The sequence below is a fragment of the Carassius gibelio genome, chromosome B25 (genome assembly GCF_023724105.1).
Source record: "Carassius gibelio isolate Cgi1373 ecotype wild population from Czech Republic chromosome B25, carGib1.2-hapl.c, whole genome shotgun sequence".
NCBI lineage: Eukaryota > Metazoa > Chordata > Actinopteri > Cypriniformes > Cyprinidae > Carassius > Carassius gibelio.
The window spans coordinates 13,318,635-13,334,380 of NC_068420.1; the positions used below are offsets into that span (position 1 = coordinate 13,318,635).

Consider the following 15,746-nt stretch of genomic DNA (forward strand, 5'->3'; position numbering starts at 1 on the left):
GTTGTTTTTAGCTTTTTTTATACACTCTATGGTTTTTATCAATAGAAAACATTAATGGCATTTTGATTAAAAATTACTATACTTTTTTTTTTTTTTTTTTTTACATGAAATGGGTGCACGGACGGATAGTTGACAATAAATTCTGTAACATGCATTTATAAAATATATGGTGATTTTTTTCCCCCTATTCACCATATAAAGTGAGATTCTTACCTCTACACACTCACTGGATAGCTCAGTCTTTATGACGTAGTACGCACGAGTGAATGGGCGGGGCGACGTAAAGGTTCTAACGCGGGAATATACAAACGTTATTGAAGAGCGTAGAATCTCGCTGCTCGGCCGGAGTTCGAGTTTTCTATCAGAACGTTGTTATAGTTACTTTGTCTGAACGCTCACCAGTTCAGTTGGTCTGCTCGACAGAGAGCGGGGTAGGTGGTAACTCACTATGGGCGTAAGTTAGCGCGTAATGCTGTGTCAGACTTCCTGTTGTTACATTTCAGCGATCTCCACTCACGTTATACACATCCAGCATCGTTTAAAAGAGAATATTGCCGGCTTTTGAGACAAAGCGATCAGAAAACACATGGATCACTGTGAGAGGCAAGAGGAGAGGAAACCTCTTACAACCCACACGTGTTTTGGACAGGTTTGTATCTTGGGGACATGTGTGTTGGTCATTTGGATACTATGTTAATAGCTACAGAAACACAAGGTTTATAATATACTTGTATAGTAATACTCTTAGTGCTTATTGTCTGTTGTAGTATGCATACACTGCCGAGGAGTATCAGGCAGTCCAGAATGCTCTACGGCAGAAACTCGGACCTGAATACATCAGCACCAGACAGGCTGGAGGAGGGCAAAAAGTGAGAATTAATGCACTTAATGTACACTTATCAATATTATTCAGACTTGGTGATCCAATATAAAGCTGTTTATCTTGCTGTTTTTCATATTATTAGACCTTTCCTTTGTCTTTTTTTTTTGCAGGTGTGCTATATTGAAGGTCACAGAGTTATAAGTCTGGCCAATGAGATGTTTGGTTATAATGGATGGTCACACTCAATATCTCAACAAAATGTTGGTAAGGACACCATATTTATAACAATGGGTACATATTCTCAAACATTCCCATTAATGTTGGATTCAGGTTTCAGGATCAGTTGCTTATTTTTTTAAAAGACTGGTTTACCTTGTGTTACAGACTTTGTGGACCTGATCAATGGGAAGTTTTATGTTGGAGTCAGTGCCTTTGTGAAGGTTCAGTTAAAGGTAAGGGCTCTTTCTGAGAAGACAGACACAGCATTGTGAGGAGCATACCATTTCTTGAGCGTCTTCTCCACAGGACGGCTCGTACCATGAGGATGTAGGGTATGGGGTGAGCGAAGGCCTCAAATCTAAAGCTCTGTCACTGGAAAAAGCAAGAAAAGAAGCCGTCACAGATGGACTGAAAAGAGCACTCAAGTAATTCTTTCTGCTGCTATGTACAGTATATTTGATTCGGATTGGTCAGTTGAGGCATTCTGTGGTCAGTGCTTTTTGTTGTTAGTAAAATGTAGTAAGATTAGAAGAAATAAAACATTAGAAAATAGAAACTCTTATGTTACAAAACATTTCTATTCTAAGAAATGTTTCTTGAGCACAGGGTTGCCAGGTTTTCACAACAAAACCCTCCCATTTGCTACTCAAAACTATCTCAGTGGCATTTGAAGGGGTTTCCCCAGGGGGAGGGGGGGGGATGGGGGGTAAATATCCGTTATTGGGGTCTCATCAACCCGCAGACATGGAAAAACATATTCTTGCCAATATAGCATATTGGCATGATTTATTTACTCTGACACTGAAGACTGAAGTAATGGCTGCTGAAGATTCAGCTTTGGCATCGCAGGAATAAATTATATATATATTGAAATGTATTAAGTAGAAAAGTGTCATTTTAATTTGCAATAATATATAAAATATAGTCTTTATCAAAGAAATGTAGCTTTGGTGAACATAAGAGACTTAGACAAAAAAATAAAAAAACCTGTCCAACATATTTTCTTACATCATAAAAAAATATATATACATTCGATAAGAAGCCATATAATAAGCAGGATAATATATAGTCATCGTTATTACTGCAAAATCCATTTGAGATAATACAAGGCCTTTCTACCTCATCAGGCTCCTGATCACCCTGTCAAGATTAATTCTGAGATAAAGATTGGCTGACTTCACACTATGCCTTATATAATAGCTGTTATTGAATTTTAATATAATTGTTCTTTCAATCTTATAAGGTGTTTTGGAAATGCACTTGGAAATTGTATTCTGAATAAGGAGTATCTCATAGCCATCAATAAAATACCAAAACAGGTAAGAAGTAATCCCGTCGACATTTGGGCCAAATCTGTTGATACTCTTTGACTTATTTAAATAGATTTCTTCCATCCCGTCTCTGAAATATGATGTATATTCCGTTATCTCAGCCACCTCCTCCATTAGACATGGACAAAACCAAACGCAGGGACGGTGAGCCATCCGTGGAGAAGGCCAGGTTCGACAGCCTGGCCCGAGCCAACAGCAGGGAATTTATCAAACTAGCAGAACCAGCCAGCATCCCCTCAGAGCGGATAGAAAGTCACCCTGTACGAGGACTGCATGAGAGCGGCGCTGGATCCAGGACTTCATTGACAATCACGGCAGCACATTCTGGCAACACATCAGCTCACCAGGACTCTGAAAACAGGCCCAGCAACACCTCAAGGTGAGTTTATTTAGTGTTACAACTACAACACTAGCCAGCTGCACTTCTGATAAATCTGCTTCTCTCCATGTTCTTAGGTCAGCAGCTGACATGGCTGACCTGTCCTCGTCCGATCCTCCTCTGGACTCCAAGCAGCAGAGGAAGCTGAGACAGCAGCAGCTGCAGCAGAAGTTCAGACAGGAAATGGAGGCTAAGCTGCTGCTTCAGAAGCAGAAAACCCAACAGTCCAACGCTTCCGCTGAGCCGCTACCGCTGCAGTCTAAGCAAGGTGATGGAAAATTTAAGGGTTCATGTTTTAGCCATGAGTATAAAAGATTCAAGCCTTTGCCTGCAGGAGTGTCAGGTGTGTAGCACTCTCCATCGGTGGGTTTATCGTTTTAGGACAGGCTGTAGGTCCTGTTAACCACAGTACACCAAACGGACACCTGGTGACAACTAAGCAGGAGGAGTATCTGGCTGGTAAGGAGTATTCTAAAGAAATGTGCTAATGGTGAATGTGGACTGGAAAAATAATTGATCAGACTTTGTAAATACTGGCTGATTTCAAACTGGGATCTAGGGGGCTGTTAGGACAGTGGTTCTCAAACCTTTCGACTCAGTGGCCCTCCATTTCCTACACAATTTTTACAAAAGTCCCCACCATGTATAGTAAATATTTCCACCTATTATTTCTGCTATTGTTAATAACTGTATAGCTGTAAATAACTAATAACAGAAATTGGGAAACAAACTGATTTAATTAGAGGAATAATAATAATAATGATTATTATACTGTATTCCTTTTAAGTAATTTTAAGAGTCATCCTGCGGCCACCTAGTGAGTCATGTCCCTTGGTTGGAAACCACTGTCCTAGGGTGTTCATTAAAAATATTAAAGGATTTTTTTTGTTTATTTTAATTTTTTTATGGCTGCCTGTGGCAACTAAATATTAGTAACAATGTTTTTTCAGAAGTCACAGAATGTAGTAACATTGTTGGTTTCACTGGGCAGAAATCATATTATTTGTGATATATTCTGACAACCAATTTTTACAGTATGAAATAAAGATGAAAAATAGTGTAAATAATAAAAATGTTTTTCGTTTTTGGCTTTAGTATATCATAAGAAGTTGTACTAAATATACTCCATTTGCAAACAACATTGTGGTTATAAATATACATATTCATATATACATATTCAAAAAATTTGACTCTTTATATTTTTGAGGGTTGTTTGCAAGGGAATCGTCATATTTGGGGCATCAAAGTTTGAAAAACCTGCTTTAAAGATATTAAGCACAATTTAAATTCTGTCATTCCAAACATTTTTTTGAAGCTTAAACGCCAGTCCTCTTTCATTGCGATTCCATAAAGCATGGCCAGTATCATTGAATTTCTCGTTTTGTTTTAAAATGACAAGAAATAGTAAACTAGTAGTTTTCTCCATTCGATGGGTCTTACTAATCTGGTGGAAAGACTTTTGGTAGCTCAGGTTTTAATACAGGAAAAAGGCAATTAGATTGTAAGGTGAAATATATAAATTTCTCACTTCTTAAGATGACCCGGAATTATGGGACTTCACTCTGGATGGCATCGATATGCTCGATGATCCCGCAACGGGCTCCACAGAACCTCCCCGTCCCACGACACCGAGCCAGCACAAGATGATGACACGCAGCAAGACACCGCAGAGAGTCCAGTCCCTGAGACCACCAGCTCAACCTCAGGGCCATGTTGTTCCTCAAGGCCAGGGAGGATATGGCCAGTACAGATCCTCAGACATGAGAACTACAGCAGAAGCAGGTACAGTTTGCAGAATAAATACATGCTAATTTAAAAAAATATATATATACTTGCCCGGTTCTGTTTTTGCTTCTTCTTCACTCATGCAAACATCCCACGTCCTCATTAATATAAATAGCCAGGGACTTAACTCTCTCAGAGCTGGCACAATTTGTAACAAGCCTGTGCTTGTTGACTTTGCTTGTTCATTAAGAGAAAATAACTTTAGCTGCTTTGTTAAATATGGACCTATGGTAATGTTGTAAATGTAATTGTTGAAGGTGGACCACAGAGCCCATACAGACACGGCCAAATCATGAAGAAACGAAGACTGGACACGTAATGAATTTAACTATAGTTTTCTTTTAGAAATCTTTTTAGATTTGTTTTATACCAATTTGTGAATATGAAAAGCTAATAAATATGTGTTTGTTTAATCTGTAATGTAAATCAAAACAGAAGCAGGACTTATTTTATTTCTGATTTTCTGAGAATAAAAATCTGGAATGAATTGAAACATTTCACTATTTTTTACTGGTAGCTATTGGCAGGGGGATGTGAAAACTGCGAGTAAAATTCTGCAAATCTTTGAAATAAAAAGCACAATGTTGTGGGAGGAGGAAAAGTCCAAAATGTTTTATTAAGCATTTTAATATATATTTATATATACATTTTTTTTTTTGTTTTAACACAAAACCATAGATAAGTCACCAAAAGGACCCTGGATGGAAACTTTGAAAGAAAACATCAGCAGCAATTTTTGACCCCACAAATGTAATGCTGTTTACTCTGGGAATATGTGAGTTATGGATTGTGAAACCATTCAGCTTTCAGAATTTCAGTCATGTGACGGGATCGTGTGACTATGATAAGTGGTATTTCAGTGGTTTTAACTGTGTCCAAATGTGGTTTTGGTCAATTACAAAGGATTCAAATCTGTGAACTCAAGTATCAAAAGTAACAAATAAACCCTCCCTGGTTGGTTAAACCTTTAAATGCTGTTTTCTGCATTGCAGTAACATTTACCTTCTCTAGAGAAGTCTAGCGGATCATTTTAGAGGTGACATCCGCAAACAATTGGCACTCAATTTGTGGTATAGAAAAAAATGGTTTGGGGGAGTGATATAACAAACTGTTAATGAGTTGCTATAGTTTAATACTGTACTTCTATGTTGCTGCAGTCAAATGCACCATATTTTCACCACAAAGATCAAGTATTTAATTTACTACAGCAAGGGCTTTGATGGTTGTGTGACATTTTAAAGATGGGGAAGACATTATCCTGTGGTTTAAGGCTAGCTTAATTCAAATTGAAAGCAACATGCGATTGGACGAAAACAAATGTGCTTTCACACAGGATGCTCACTCATCCAAATTAAGCATTCTATCCACTTACATACAAGGGGTTGGATGTGGACTAGTGGTGAATGTCTATATAAGATACACTGTATTATTGTAAGCTCATCATAAAACGATATTAAAAAAAAGTCACAAATTAACAATGCTAAGAAATACGTGCAAGTACGAAGAGCTATAAAACCCTGCTTAAATCTCCCCCAATTGCACATCCTTTTCCTTTCACTTTAATACACAACTTAAGTCCCCCAATACTTGTCTCTGAAATGCCGTTACTCCTAACATTCATTCATTCCTTCCTACCTTCTTTATCAGTTTTCCCACAGTCTAGACTCGTATGTAGGATACACTCATTCAGGTTTGTGTTGGTGGTGTAGTCTTCTTTCCATCCATTCACTAACTCTTCTGCTGGTAAACTGCAACACCATCCCTGTATTCCACTGCCTGACTTTATTACAGTAAGGACGGTATCCGTACTATAAGGCTATATAGCTGATGTTTAAGACAACATACACCAGTTTAACCCTTTCTGTGCCTCTTTATCAAATGAACACATTCATCTATCAGTCTTTAAAAAGCAGATTCGAATAACCCGAGTCACATTATATGGACTTGAAAGTTTTTCCGATGTAAACTGTTGGATAAAATGCGTCCATGTAAAGCACTAGTTCCGATAATCTCAACCCCACGAGGCACAGCTTTTCCCTTCCTGGAACCAACCCTGCTGTTTCAGCTCGCCTGAGTGGTGCGTAGATTGGTTGACCCGCAGCTGTTTCCAGACTGGTGAGCTCCTGAGGGTACGAGGAAGCCCTGCTGTAGTCCTGCGGGGGGAGCGGTGGATGACAGTGGGCTTGTCTGAGCCCACTGGGGCATGCTGTAGGTGGGGCAGGTGTAGCCAAACTGCTGATTAGGCACACACAGTGAACCCTTCCGCCCGGCTGTAGGGTTGGTGGTTACTAGCATATTGCCACCCATGGAACAAAGCTGACCTGGTGCAGAGTATTTACGTGGCATCTGTAGAAGAAGACCGTTGGCTTTGATTAGTATTTATATAAATTAATCTTGATTGGTCAGTATAATGTCAATATGATGCTACAACCATGCTGAATAACACTATAATCAGGGGTGCACATAAGTGGTCCACAGGTCTGCATGCGCAACCAAAATAAAAAATGCGTTATATAAATATGTTCTGACGGCGCATTTTCGTACCGACATGGTTAACAGTTGTTAATGCACAATTACCATTTTAGATCACAAACTGTACTATATAAGTTTTATTCTAAACCTGAAAGCATAAATCTAGGCTATGCCATGTCATTTTTAAAGCACAATGCAAAACTTTATTTTACTTTAAAATAAATGCATTTGTATTTAATATTAGGACTGCTTTTTATTTTTAATAATATTAATCACACACTATTTAGTTTTACTATAATTTAAAAAAAATAACTAAGAGCAATAATATTATAACTATTATTAATTCATTTTTTATAGTTGCATTAAATGAGTCACGCTATATGCAGTGAGGTACAAACCAAATCTCCAGGTTCTCTTTTGAGAACCAGGCTGAAAAAATTATGTGCACCCCTGACTATAATGTACTGAACTACTTTGTATATCACTGTTAAAGTTGCAATGAAACAGAAATGGCAACAGATCTTTATTTTCTGTACTGTCACACATCTGAATGCATTATATAAAAAGAAAATTGGATAGGCCAGAGACACGGTTTAATTCATTGCACTTAAAAATGAATGAAAGCTTTAAGTTGATAGTCGAGGCCAGGGTTTAAACAACCTGGTGACCTGTGCCAGCCTTCTATAGTAATTCAGTTTGAGTTTTTAAATTAATACAGATTAAAAAAAAAAATTTAGGTTAAATATTTGAATTCATGAATCATTCACGATACAAACTATAAGCATTTACAAAAATGACAATTCTCACCTTTAACATTGGTGGATTTATGTCAAAAACTAAAGCTCTGTACCAAAACCTGCCAAAGTCTGAGAGTTTTAACACGACAACGATGTAGTCAAAAATGGAAAAGTTTTTCTCATGTGTTTTTAAAAAGTTTCAAGCATATACGATAATGCTTCAAAAGGCTTCACATTAACAAATATGACAATATGCATTTTCATTCCCAAAAACTTTCAAGTTTACAGTTTTTGGCTGAAAATGCTGTTTAAACGACCCCTTACTCCCAGATGAATTAAATAAAGTGTGACATTAGCATGTTGCTAAGCTAACAGCAAGATACTCTAATAAGCATAAAGATGTCTAACACAGAAAAATTGCGGTACATTTTTAAAAAAAACTACATTAGCTGTGTTTCCATCCAAAGTTGGAAATTTAATTGTTAAATATCGAAAAGTGGGAGAATCCACCGAATATAATAATTTAAATACTTCTAAATAACATGAATAATTGTAAAGTGTAAATTATTCAGAATTTGGGATGCATTTTAAGAATACTTTTCCCATCAATTGGTAAAAATGCACAACACCGCTGTATGCTGCTTGAAAGACGTGTGCAGCTCTGACCTAAACAAGCACGCATGAGAAGCACATGGAGGAACACGTGAGAGATGCGCTGAATGAAAACACATTCACTCTCTAACAGCAGATGGCGCTAAACTGCAGAAAATGCAGCCTTTACCCTGGAAAACCCATAAACAGAGCAGCTGCTCTACTTTATAAAACAATAATTTAAATAGCCATTCAGATTTATGGATTTGCTATGGGTGCATCACAACACCAAATACATAAATATTTAGACTTAATAGGCTATTCATTTTCAAACCTTTTTTTTTACATTTTAATCTGGACTAGAGCATGCCCTAGATATTGTTTGAAAGTGTTTTTGATTCTTTATTGTTCACTCACACTTTACATTGGGGCTTCATTAGTTAACAAACTGCCAATGAAAAATTCTTCTGAACATTCATTAATCTTAGATATTCCAATATTTAATAACACGTTGTAAAAATAAGTTGCAACTGTGTTATTTAATGAGCTAACATGGACTAAGATTTGTATTTTTAACAAAGATTAATAACTTCAGTAGCAAATGTAGCTATTGATCATTGTGAATGTTAATGGTTAACTAATGAGGTCTTATTGTAAAGTAATACCTATTGGTCTTTATAGTTATTTTTCACTTTAATCTGTGTAAAATGTTTAACTTTATTTTTCTGTATTGCTTGATTGTATTTAAATATTCAGTTATTTTTGTTATAAGATAAAAGTTATTAAACCTGTTATACTGTATTATGACCACTTAAAAAATACCGTGATAAAAGCATTAGCAATTAATCGCAACATTATATATATATAGTAAAACAATCATTTCTGATTAGAAATGTAACATGGTCAAGTGGTATTGGAATAGAATAAAAACTGTGTGTGTATATATACAGTATTGTTCAAAATAATAGCAGTACAATGTGACTAACCAGAATAATCAAGGTTTTTCGTATATTTTTTTATTGCTACGTGGCAAACAAGTTACCAGTAGGTTCAGTAGATTCTCAGAAAACAAATGAGACCCAGCATTCATGATATGCACGCTCTTAAGGCTGTGCAATTGGGCAATTAGTTGAATTAGTTGAATGGGGTGTGTTCAAAAAAATAGCAGTGTGGCATTCAATCACTGAGGTCATCAATTTTGTGAAGAAACAGGTGTGAATCAGGTGGCCCCTATTTAAGGATGAAGCCAACACTTGTTGAACATGCATTTGAAAGCTGAGGAAAATGGTTCGTTCAAGACATTTTTCAGAAGAACAGCGTACTTTGATTAAAAAGTTGATTAGAGAGGGGAAAACCTATAAAGAGGTGCAAAAAATGATAGGCTGTTCAGCTAAAATGATCTCCAATGCCTTAAAATGGAGAGCAAAACCAGAGAGACGTGGAAGAAAATGGAAGACAACCATCAAAATGGATAGAAGAATAACCAGAATGGCAAAGGCTCAGCCAATGATCACCTCCAGGATGATCAAAGACAGTCTGGAGTTACCTGTAAGTACTGTGACAGTTAGAAGACGTCTGTGTGAAGCTAATCTATTTTCAAGAATCCCCCGCAAAGTCCCTCTGTTAAAAAAAAGGCATGTGCAGAAGAGGTTACAATTTGCCAAAGAACACATCAACTGGCTTAAAGAGAAATGGAGGAACATTTTGTGGACTGATGAGAGTAAAATTGTTCTTTTTGGGTCCAAGGGCCACAGGCAGTTTGTGAGACGACCCCCAAACTCTGAATTCAAGCCACAGTACACAGTGAAGACAGTGAAGCATGGAGGTGCAAGCATCATGATATGGGCATGTTTCTCCTACTATGGTGTTGGGCCTATTTATCGCATACCAGGGATCATGGATCAGTTTGCATATGTTAAAATACTTGAAGAGGTCATGTTGCCCTATGCTGAAGAGGACATGCCCTTGAAATGGTTGTTTCAACAAGACAATGACCCAAAACACACTAGTAAACGGGCAAAGTCTTGGTTCCAAACCAACAAAATTAATGTTAAGGAGTGGCCAGCCCAATCTCCAGACCTTAATCCAATTGAGAACTTGTGGGGTGATATCAAAAATGCTGTTTCTGAAGCAAAACCAAGAAATGTGAATGAATTGTGGAATGTTGTTAAAGAATCATGGAGTGGAATAACAGCTGAGAGGTGCCACAAGTTGGTTGACTCCATGCCACACAGATGTCAAGCAGTTTTAAAAAACTGTGGTCATACAACTAAATATTAGTTTAGTGATTCACAGGATTGCTAAATCCCAGAAAAAAAAAATGTTTGTACAAAATAGTTTTGAGTTTGTACAGTCAAAGGTAGACACTGCTATTTTTTTGAACACACCCCTTTCAACTAATTGCCCAATTGCACAGCCTTAAGAGCGTGCATATCATGAATGCTGGGTCTTGTTTGTTTTCTGACAATCTACTGAACCTACTGGTAACTTGTTTGCCACGTAGCAATAAAAAATATACTAAAAACCTTGATTATTCTGGTTAGTCACATTGTACTGCTATTATTTTGAACAATACTGTGTATATATATATATATATATATATATATATATATATATATATATATATATATATATATATATATATATATATATATACACACACACACAATTTTTATTCTATTCCAATACCACTTGACCATGTTACATTTCTAATCAGAAATGATTGTTTTACTATATCGCATTCTCTGATAATCTAAATTTAAATTAAGTGTAGTTTTTCTGGCATAGTAAGAGTAACTGTAATCATGCGTTTGTGCATTCTTTTTGGAGCCCTTCTTGACCTGTGGCATCTTGTTCTTGGCATCCCTGGCCCAATTATCAACCAGCTGATGGAGGTCAGCTGTGAATGTGCCCTTGTGTGGCAGATTAGCAGCAGGTGCTTGATCCTGGTCATGGCTCTGTCCGTTCTCATCTCTCACTGGACTTGTGGTTACTGTAGGCCACAATTATTATTCACAGATTAGAAAAACTTGAGCATTTTGAGAAAACAAAGAAAACGAACTGTCTAAATAAAATGGTGAAAGTCCTACCTAGCACATGAATGTTTGAGCCTGGTATGGTTTCTGTCTTTCCAGTGGCTGACTGATTGACTGAACTTCCACTCTGTACAGCTTGTTTGTTCCCTAGACAAAACCAAATTATGTTTATCATGGCAATTTTTCACAAGATCATGTTACAGTTGGATGTAAATCACTAAGCCCTGATACCTTGTTGAAAAGAACCAGTACCACTACCACTTCTTGACCTGGTCCCCTTGCTCTTAGTGGGTCTCCGTCTGCCTGTGATGGCCACAGTTGGAGGGATCACCACAGAAGGCGGCGTTTTTCCCAGACGTGTATACAGTTCCTCGATTTCTTCCTTCTGCTTATTCTGTAATGCCTGGATCTCACCCATATGTCTGCAGAAAAAAAAAAAGTTTAATTAGTGATCACAAGAAACACAGTTATCATTAATGAGCTCACAGAAAACACAAGTACCTCTCCCTGAGCTTGTTCATCTCTTGTTTAAAGCCCTCATCTTCCGGTTCAGAGTCGTTGTCACTGCTGAGGTAGTGATTGGTGATGGACACGGTGGAAGGGGTCATTTTAGACTCTGTAGATGAGTCTGGTCCCTCAGCAGAGCTTATAGAGGAGCTCTTTCCTTCTGCTGGAGTCACTGAGAAGCGGCCCACTTGGATGTCAGTGCTGGAGGTCACCTGAAAGCGGCCGACTGTAGTGGTAGATACGGGTTCAGGGCTCACCCTGTGAGGGGTCTGAGATTTATGAACAGTGTTTTCAGGGCTAGAGAGAGATGATGGTGATGACGAAGTTGTTGTTGAAGATGGGGTGATGGAGGAAGATGAGACTATGACTGCTGGATCTTCAGCAGTGCATGGGTCTTGATCACTGGCCACAGAAACCTGAAATGGAGAACGAGGATATACATGAACTTGCTGTGCAAATCTTTCAGGCATAAAATCTGAGGCCTAGTGCACACTGAAGAAGTATATAAAGCTACCTGAAATCTGCCAATATTTAAAGCTTTCTCGGATGGAGATGTTGCTGGCTCTTTCTCCTCAGCGCTGGTCTGTCCATCTGGTTGAGTTACAGATACGGAGGTCTGTAAAAGAAAATGTGTATATAAATATAAATGAATGTAAAAAACGAAGTACCATTCTAAAAGGTCAATGACAAATAAAGACTGTCTACAGTAAAGGATTAAAAAACATAGTTAAAAAGAGATTAAAAAAATATGGTTTCATTTTAAAGAGGTATTTACATTTAATGATATTAAAAACGTCGTAGTATAACCAGCAAGTGAAAAGCTACAAAAGTTACAAGTCACTACACGACATTCATCCTGTCATAAAAAGGTTAAATTATGTACACACACTATTATATTATTTTAAAAAAATTATATTGTATTTTAGTTTCAGTATAGGTTTTAGTAATTATATTATGGGCTTTTGTCATTTTATTATATTTCAATGTAGCTTTATTTTTATTTCAGTTTTAGCTATTGTAATTACACTTATTTTATTTCAATTAAGTGCCAAGACAGCATTTCTAATTTTCAATTCATATTTTGTTCCAGCTTTATTTTAATGAAAAGGTTAATATTAAATTTGATTATTATTATAGTTCTCTATGAAAACAAAACAAACAAAAAAATAGGTATGAATGCCATTTTGAAAAAAATATTTAATTTAGACCAAAAATAATTTTGGATCATGTCTTCCAAATACCAACATAGACAATAAATCAGCAACTTCCCCCACCTGTGGTCTTTGTGGGGACAGATCTGCAGATGGTGTCTGGGCAAAGCTTGTAGGTGTCACAATAGAGGCAAAAGCACCAGGTGCAAAGTTCCCGCTGGAACTGAGAGACAAACTGGAAGGTGTCGCACCGGAGACAAAGCCAGGAGTGTTAGTGCTGATAGTACTGGGTGGAGAGGATGTAGACGTCTCTCCAGATCCATCAGGTTGGTTGGAGGAGCTCTGGGAGGAGTCCTTGAAAAGGGAACGCAGCTTCTGATCTAAAGCATGGATGTCTTCAATTCCAGGCAGCTTCCCCTGTACATCACTCTCAGCATCTCCTGTTGCAGATGGTTGCGTCACAGGGACAGAAGAGGTGCCGACTTGTGCCTGCTGAATGCCGGCTTGAGCTTGAGAATCCAAGCCATTGCTCTCAGCCACAACATTTTGAGGAGTTAGTGAAGGGGTGGGAAGTGACAGCCGACGTGGAGCTGGTGATTCAGTTGGGGCTAAAGTGGTAGATGGTGCAGGAGTGGTTACTTCTGTCAGAGTTGCAGTGGTTGCTGGGACAGGGCTCTGGTATTGAGAAGTCTCTGGGGCAAGACCTCCAGGTGTGGGTGGTACCACAGAAATCTGGGTTGAGCCGGGTGCAAAGCTAGCTTGGTCCTGCTGAACAATGCTGGCTGGTGTGGGATCAGATGCTGGAAGTGAGAATACATGGAATCAGTCTTAATGTTGGTTGGTTGATTGTATTAAAATGTATTGTCATATCAGCACCATCGGCTATTATGTGAAACATTACACAACATATCAAATACTCGATATACATGTTTAAGCACTTTTACTTGAAGACGTATATATCAGACCTTGTGTAGAGTCTTCAAATGATGTGTCTGCAGAAGGAGGTCCAAAAAACGGCTCGCGAAGTTTTGCTTCAGGAACTGGGCTGACTATGAAGCGCCGGCCTGCTGAATGTACAACCTGTGCTGCTACGCTCGGTGGCACACCTGTTACATGTGAAATATGACAAATGAGACCGGTTGCAAGATAGGGGCTGATAAAATGTAAGAACATCACCCCAAAGTACACTCACCAGGCAGAACGGATGTAGAAATTTCAGGTACTTGCTGGCCCAAATTACTGCTCACCTGAAGTAATCGGAAATGTTTATTTGTAGTCTTCAAATCATTTCTCACATTTGTTCTTATGGGCTGAACAATCATCAAACATACCTGATTTTGGCTATTTTTCTGAGCTTTTCCTTTCTGATCTGCCATCTGAATGACATCTCGAACCTGCTCTATGAAGGATTCCCGCTCGCTCTCCAAGATAAAATTACTTTCAATCTTGAAACGCAGTAACACACAGACGTCACGATCAAATTTTATTCAATATTTAAAGAAGTTAAACATCCTGGATATTGAGAGCCATAATATTAACGCGTCAAATGCTAAATGCAAATAAAATTAAATTATATAGTAATAAATATAATTGTAAATTCAAATGAATAAGTCTCTGACGATCTATCCACTGAAAAAAATATGAAAATAAGAGAAAGGTTTACCATAATTTCAGCAATTTCTACAGGATTATCACCATCCAAATCAAACTTGAATGTGACCATTTTCTTGTTATGGGTTTCCAGCTGACATTCAGCAACTCTGTCCCCAATATTAGAAATCTACAAAAACAAACAGATCAATAACCCAACACTGTTATTATAGTAAACTATTCACCAAAATGTAATGTGATGCCATTATTAAAAACAAATCAAATTAGATTTGAGCAACAACTTACATTCAGCACATTGAGCTTGAGCTTGGCCTTGGCTATCTTTTCGTGGCGGGAGTGGCTGCGTACAGAGCGGCTCTGGGGTCGTTTCATAGAGCGCCCCTCATGCCTGCCCTCGTTCCCATCGCTCAGACCAGAAGCAGCATCAGAGTGACCACTAAGAGCACCAAAAAACATCAGTAGTTAATCTTCTCTCTACTGGAATGTCAATGTTAATGAACATGAATTATAAAAAAGATGTTTGACCTTTCTGTGGAGGCTGGAGCAAGAGTTGTTTGAGGTTGTGACTGCTCTACTGGCTGTGTTTGGGACACGGTCAGTGGTGCCTGTAATAGAGAATTGATTTCGAATTTTAGAATGCCACTGACTTCAAATCACAATCATTCATAATAGGGCTGTCATAATAGACAGAAAACTACATTTCAAATATTTATTTTTTAAAATAAAAAATGTTGCATTAAAATTTTGTATATGCTTCAGGCAGTCTTATCAGCGATGCATGAAATGCAATAATGTAAGTGTCTTTGCTTTTTGTTGTTTTTGTTAGTCTATCAAGTTGAACCCACCAGATGCAGGGCTTCTGTGTTATTCAAAATATTGCAAAAAGAGAGAGAACATCAATGCGGAGATCTTGATTACATCAAAACTGAATAGGGCAGATCACACAGACGCATATTTTACGCATTTATCACCATTGCACTCGCGTCTCGCACAAGAGAGCTGCATGTTTAGAAAGCAATGTAAAATTAAATTAAGTTTAACCTTAAAAGTAAAAATGTCTAGAGACATGGCTATTTTTCCCCCATCCTTCTGCATCTCATGTTTT

General features: G+C 37.8%; 2 protein-coding genes across 6 annotated transcripts in view; one reads left to right on the forward strand and one right to left on the reverse strand.

Moving 5' to 3' along the window:
- On the forward strand, positions 1 to 5,509 carry rad52 (RAD52 homolog, DNA repair protein). Of its 5 annotated transcripts, none has more exons than XM_052597240.1 (12): positions 1 to 431; positions 504 to 649; positions 768 to 869; positions 994 to 1,087; positions 1,208 to 1,275; positions 1,349 to 1,467; positions 2,286 to 2,361; positions 2,475 to 2,752; positions 2,830 to 3,020; positions 3,134 to 3,211; positions 4,289 to 4,534; positions 4,795 to 5,030. In XM_052597240.1, the coding sequence occupies exons 2-12, from the start codon at positions 587 to 589 to the stop codon at positions 4,854 to 4,856; spliced, it is 1,377 nt and encodes a 458-aa protein (XP_052453200.1). In that variant the 5' UTR covers positions 1 to 431; positions 504 to 586; the 3' UTR covers positions 4,857 to 5,030. The 5 variants fall into 5 exon arrangements, with proteins under 5 accessions (XP_052453200.1, XP_052453202.1, XP_052453199.1 ...); XM_052597242.1 differs by adding an exon at positions 5,216 to 5,509 and having other exon boundaries at positions 242 to 649; positions 4,795 to 4,852; XM_052597239.1 differs by having other exon boundaries at positions 243 to 431; positions 533 to 649.
- LOC128014011 (serine/threonine-protein kinase WNK1-like) overlaps positions 5,122 to 15,746 on the reverse strand; it is a 24,945-nt gene continuing 14,320 nt past the window's right edge. Inside the window, exons 12-24 of the mRNA XM_052597237.1 lie at positions 15,167 to 15,246; positions 14,927 to 15,077; positions 14,694 to 14,810; positions 14,362 to 14,475; positions 14,223 to 14,277; positions 13,996 to 14,136; positions 13,154 to 13,830; positions 12,394 to 12,495; positions 11,874 to 12,295; positions 11,604 to 11,794; positions 11,427 to 11,519; positions 11,178 to 11,329; positions 5,122 to 6,883 (exon numbers count right to left, since the gene is read on the reverse strand). Coding sequence (XP_052453197.1) covers positions 6,599 to 6,883; positions 11,178 to 11,329; positions 11,427 to 11,519; positions 11,604 to 11,794; positions 11,874 to 12,295; positions 12,394 to 12,495; positions 13,154 to 13,830; positions 13,996 to 14,136; positions 14,223 to 14,277; positions 14,362 to 14,475; positions 14,694 to 14,810; positions 14,927 to 15,077; positions 15,167 to 15,246 — 2,580 coding nt within the window. The 3' untranslated portion in view covers positions 5,122 to 6,598. The remainder of the gene's footprint in view (positions 6,884 to 11,177; positions 11,330 to 11,426; positions 11,520 to 11,603; positions 11,795 to 11,873; positions 12,296 to 12,393; positions 12,496 to 13,153; positions 13,831 to 13,995; positions 14,137 to 14,222; positions 14,278 to 14,361; positions 14,476 to 14,693; positions 14,811 to 14,926; positions 15,078 to 15,166; positions 15,247 to 15,746) is intronic.